The following is a 5677-nucleotide window of genomic DNA, read 5'->3' on the forward strand; positions in this document are numbered from 1 at the left end:
TTTTAAGCTAAATATTTAGGTTGCTTAATATTTAAGTTGCAAGCTAAATATTTAGCTTAAAACTAAATATTTAAGTCACTAGTTAAATATTTAGCTTCTTAACTAAATATTTAGTTTATAAGTTAAATATTTAGTTTATAAACTGACATTTATAAATGTATGAATCATATGGTGTAAAACTGACTGAAAAATAAATCTGTTCGTTTTTCTTATAAAAGGCTAAATAAAACAAAAATGTTGGTGGTAATTTTTGACTGTGTAACTTTACAAACCCCATAGGTTCTGCTTCTGCCACTCGTCCATGTAGTCATGTTGGACAGTTATTTCCTTAAACTTTGTAGCTACACACCTTGTTGGCAATCAGGGGATTTTAGGGTAAAATTGTACCCCTGCTGTGGATTAGATCTGCAAAAATCACAATTTCAAAGTAGTAAAGTTCCTCTTTAAAGCCTCCTGACTCAGGAACATGCTCAGCAAGACTTTTTTCAGTTTGAGCTTTTCAGGTCGCTCAGAAATGTTTAATTAAAGTGCAACAGAATCTATTAAATCTGAAATACAATATGAAGTCTTATGAGTATGAATACGCTAGCTTTGATTATTTTTGACGTCTCTCCTGTTTGTGTGTTGTTGTTTTTTTCCAGATCAGGCATGTTGGAGTCTGGCGTGGACCGAATTATCACTCAGGTTGTGGACCCTAAGATGAACCACACTTTCCGGCCACAGATAGAAACCGCTGTCCATGATTTCCTCTCTGGAGACAGGAAGGAGGAGAGTACTTCCAGTTCTAGCCTTGCACCATCTGAACAGACTGAAACACAAGAGCCCACCTGTGCCTCTGGCCCCAAAACCCCCTGAGGCGTCTCTAAAAGCTGACCGAGTCGGCATCGGTTCAGAAATGTGCGTTTTCTCCTGTCAGAGTCACACCTACTGGTGTTTGCTGGGCTACATGTACGGCTGTGTTGATCCTTTGATGCATTCTGAGTGGAATGAAGACGATAAAGAAGTTGTTTCCTTCCTCCTTTCTTTATAGGATGGTTTTATTACCTGTCTGCGTGCACAAACCTGTGCATTTACTGCACAACTCTGCTTTTTGGATGTCAGTTTAGTGGTACATTTGGTACTTTATAATGTGATTATCTTACAGAGATTAGATTTTTTTTTTGTATTCCTTGTCAGCTGATCTTCCAGCTAATTCAGGCATTTTTAACAACCATTTAGATTTTCAAAAACTTGACACTGTTGAAGGGTGAAGTTGTTTTAGGAGGATTGTGCATGGTGTCTTATGTTCATTTATTAACATGTACATCAGTGAAAAACGTTTTGTTCAATAAGTAAAGACTTTTATGTTTCATTTTGCATTGATGTATTTAGTTTGCAGTTAATAAAAAGTGCTGAGAACACACTCCTTTAGTTTCTGTCAGGAGTAAAAAAAAGATGTCTGTGCAGTCATTATGTTTGATGGAGAATGTTAATTTTCTGCATTTGCAGCAAGCAGAGCACATAACCATATATTACACTAGATGGGGTAATTTTACCCTGTTTGGTTTTCAGAACTCAGAATCCATCAAACATAAAATAATACTTTCAACCTTTTAATTCCTCCATTTAATCAAGGTGCACATGTGATGTTACCTATTAAAAGCAAATGCATAATGCACAATGAAACTAATCGTTTAAACAACATTTATTGCAGGTCAAAAAGGCAAATTATCACAATAACAACGAGAGCTTCCCTTACTATATAAAATATTTGAGTTAATTTATTGATGCTGTTTCCTTCAGATTGACATGAYTTTGCAGCTGATTCAAAACATAAAAAGCAGCTTATATAATCATTTGCTCAGTGAAGCTCAAGCTTTGGAAATGTCTAAACAGAATATGTTTTTTAAAGTGTCTAGATATGCTGTGAGGATATGACAGTCTCAAAAATTACATTTTGAATCATACAGCGGGTAAAATAAGTATTGAACACGTCACCATTTTTCTCAGTAAATATATTACTAGAGGTGATAATGACATGAAATTTTCACCAGATGTCGGTAACAACCCAAGTGATCCATACATACAAAGAAATCAAACCATAAATGTACAGAAATGAAGTTATTTGTAATAATGTGGAATGGCACAGGGAAAAAGTATTGAACACACTGAAATTTATCTAATACTTTGTACAAAAGCCTTTGTTGTCAATGACAGCTTCAAGATGCCTCCTGTATGGAGAAACTAGTGGCATGCATTGCTCAGGTGTGATTTTGGCCCATTCTTCCACAAACAGTCTTCAAATCTTGAAGGTTTCGTGGACCTCTTCTATGAACTCTGATCTTTAGTTCTTTCCATAGATTTTCTGTTGGATTCAGGTCAGGTGATTGGCTGGGCCATTCCAGCAGCTTTAGTTTCTTTCTCTGAAACCAACTGAGAGTTTCCTTGACTTTGTGTTTGGGCTCATTGTCTTGCTGAAATGTCCAGCCACGTTTCATCTTCATCATCCTGGTAGATGGAAGCAGATTTTTATCAAGAATGTCTCTGTACATTTTTCCACTCATCCTTCAATTATTTGAAGTTTGCCAGTACCATATGCTGAAAAACAGCCCCACACCATGATGTTCCCACCTCCAAACTTCACTGTTGGTATGGTGTTTTTGGGCTGATGTGCAGTGCCATTTGACCTCCAAACATGATGTGTATTCTGRCATCCAAACAGTTCAATGTTGGTCTCATCTGACCAGACTATATTCTCCCAGTATTACACAGGCTTGTTTAAATGTTGTGCAGCAAACTTTAAAGGAGCTTCAACATGCTGTTTCTTCAGCAGTGGAGTCTTGCGTGGTGAGCGTGCATACAGGCCATGGTGGTTCAGTGCATTACTTATTGTTTTCTTTGAAACAATCGTACCTGCTAATTCCAGGTGTTTCTGAAGCTCTCCACAAGTGGTCCTTGGCTCTTGGACAACTCTTCTGATAATTCTTTTCACTCCTCTGTCAGAAATCTTGTGAGGAGCACCTGGTCGTGGTCGGTTTATGGTGAAATGATGTTCTTTCCACTTCTGAATTATGGCCCCAACAGTGCTCACTGGAACCTTCAGAAGTTTAGACATTCTTCTGTAACCGATGCCATCATTATGCTTTGCAACAATAAGGTTGTGAAGGTCTTGAGAGAGCTCTTTACTTTTACCCATCATCAGATGGTTCTTGTGTGATACCTGGCCATCATTTGGGACTGAACCAGCTGATATTAACTTGCACTGACAAGGGGCAGGCTTGCTTTCTAATTACTGAGAGAGTTCAGCTGGTGTCTTGGCTTTCCATGCCTTTTTACACCTCCCTTTCTTCATGTGTTCAATACTTTTTCCCTGTGCCATTCCACATTATTACAAATAACTTCATTTCTGGACATTTATGGTTTGATTTCTTTGTATGTATGGATCACTTGGGTTGTTACCAACATCTGGTGAACATTTCATGTCATTAGCACCTCTAGTAATATATTTACTGAGAAAAATGGTGACGTGTTCAATACTTATTTTACCCGCTGTATTTATCCAGAAATTCAGAGTGTACATATTTATAAACTCTCAAGTGCCAGTTTATCCCATTTCATAAGAAAAATGGAAATGTATGAGGTAAAATGTATAATATATAAGGTAATAAATAGAGCATAAGCATTTTATCACAGGGGTATGTGGGCAATGATTTATCATTAATTATGGACTTTAGCTGATAACAATTAATAGGTGACAATTGCACTTGTATGGACCGTATGATGTTATAACCTTGGTCCACATTTTCTCTTTCCTCATACTCACTTCATGTCTGTGTGGTTAGTTGCTCTGTGCTGCTTTCCACCATTGGACTCACGTGTGCACCTGGTAATGATAATGTGTTGCACAAGGATATGTCATCATCACATGACACTAATTGCAAAGTGGCGATTAATTGTTGACAGTTTTCTTGCAATTAATTGCACACAATACAATTTTGCCCAACCCTACCCTAGAGTGGATATTTGTAGTTTGTAACACTTCATCTAGTTTTACAGTCTCAGAGCTCTTTGTCCCCAGACACTACAAGACACTRTCAGATATTTACTTTTTTAACAAGTAATGTTTATTTGTCATTTTTAAATTGCTTGTTAAAAACAGTTTTTGTCCATTATAACATAAATCCAAAAAGTGCTAGAAATCACTCAGCTGTCACAGTTTACAGAAAATAACCTGTTGATTTTTCCATTATAAATAAAAAAATGCCAACATGATCCTGTTAACTTTTTGTAAAGCGATTTCTAGGAAAATAAAATAATCCAAATTAAGACAATACAAATGGAATAAAAGTTGCTGTGACCTACAAACTCATAATGTGTTGTTTTTTGTTGACATTTTACTGCTTTAATGATTAGAAAACCAATAAAGTCATTGATGAAATGGTCCGAGTTTTACGTCATTTTCTACAAGCTCCGGGGTAAAATATGAACAAAAGAGGCACACAGTGTAAATTATCATGAAGTCAAAATGTAAAGCTTCATTCCCGGACTGGTCATCACAAAGCAGATCTCTCTGAAGCCTTTTCTGTGTTTTGCACAAACATACAGAATGTTGTTCGCAACACGAGCATGTGGGAGGATGAGAAGGCCGCTGTTTGCAGAGTCTTAGTGCATGAGTGTACTATTTAGGGTAAAAAGTCTTCCAACATCTAAACATTAGCCCCGCTCCGAGTAGGTCTTCCCCAACTGGGCCCCTGAATGAACACAAACATAAACACACACTGTCCCTTTACCTTGACCTCCCATTGCCACACACACTCACATAAACACTCACATAAACACATTTGTTCTAAAAACACATTTACTGAGGTGAATGTGGGACACTGTAACACTGTTGTAACTCAAAAGGACGTTGGACTTTTAGATCTTATTTTCTTATTTTGGCCGTTTAACTCATGTGACACATGACAAGACTAATTTGTTGCTTTGTGAATGTCGTGTGTCAGAAGTCATGGTCATAAAGAGAAAAACAGACGACCAGGCTGCAAAATAAACAGAACTGAGACATGGTTCAGAACTGATTTATATTCTTCTGTCCCTCTGGTCATTGCATCATATCACAAATTTTATTGTACTGCTTGTAATTAACACTTTGGAAGCTGTGATTTATTTTATTAATTAATAAATTTATGTATTTAGTAAACAGCCCATCACATAGTTAAAGTTAAGGCTAGACAAAAGACTGATGCTTTTACCAACAAGAAAAATGGTTACAGCGTTCAGCATGAAAAATGTAACATGCATTTCCTATACAAAAATCACAAGGCACAATACACACAATTTAACTCATTTTGTTTTAAGCTTGGAGCAGCCAAGGTGCAATAGGAGGTGATGACAAAGTCTGTGTTCACCACTTCCTGTTACTGCACATGCAAATGTCTTAAACTGCTCATTTTCACCAGCTTTTTCCCCCCCTATTCTTTTAATATGGTTAATGTTTTCTTTACAATAATGCATTCAGACTATATGTGACCCATCATATTGAAATGAGGATTAAGTCAAATTTGGTCAAAATGACCTAATTACATTTTCAGATTCTTGGCATTAACAGCTACATTTTGATACCTGGATCATTCTGTTATCATAATTAAATCCATATTTATGACTTAATTTGTCTTGTTGGTTACAATAATACATAAAT

General features: G+C 36.5%; 1 protein-coding gene across 1 annotated transcript in view; it reads left to right on the forward strand.

The window, feature by feature from the left end:
- The window catches only part of LOC106524007 (uncharacterized), a 16109-nt gene that overhangs the window by 1538 nt on the left and 8894 nt on the right, over nucleotides 1–5677 (forward strand). Inside the window, exon 3 of the mRNA XM_014017627.1 lies at nucleotides 642–853. Coding sequence (XP_013873081.1) covers nucleotides 642–853 — 212 coding nt within the window. The remainder of the gene's footprint in view (nucleotides 1–641; nucleotides 854–5677) is intronic.

Source organism: Austrofundulus limnaeus, unplaced genomic scaffold, assembly GCF_001266775.1.
Source record: "Austrofundulus limnaeus strain Quisiro unplaced genomic scaffold, Austrofundulus_limnaeus-1.0 Scaffold174, whole genome shotgun sequence".
Classification (NCBI taxonomy): Eukaryota; Metazoa; Chordata; class Actinopteri; order Cyprinodontiformes; family Rivulidae; genus Austrofundulus; species Austrofundulus limnaeus.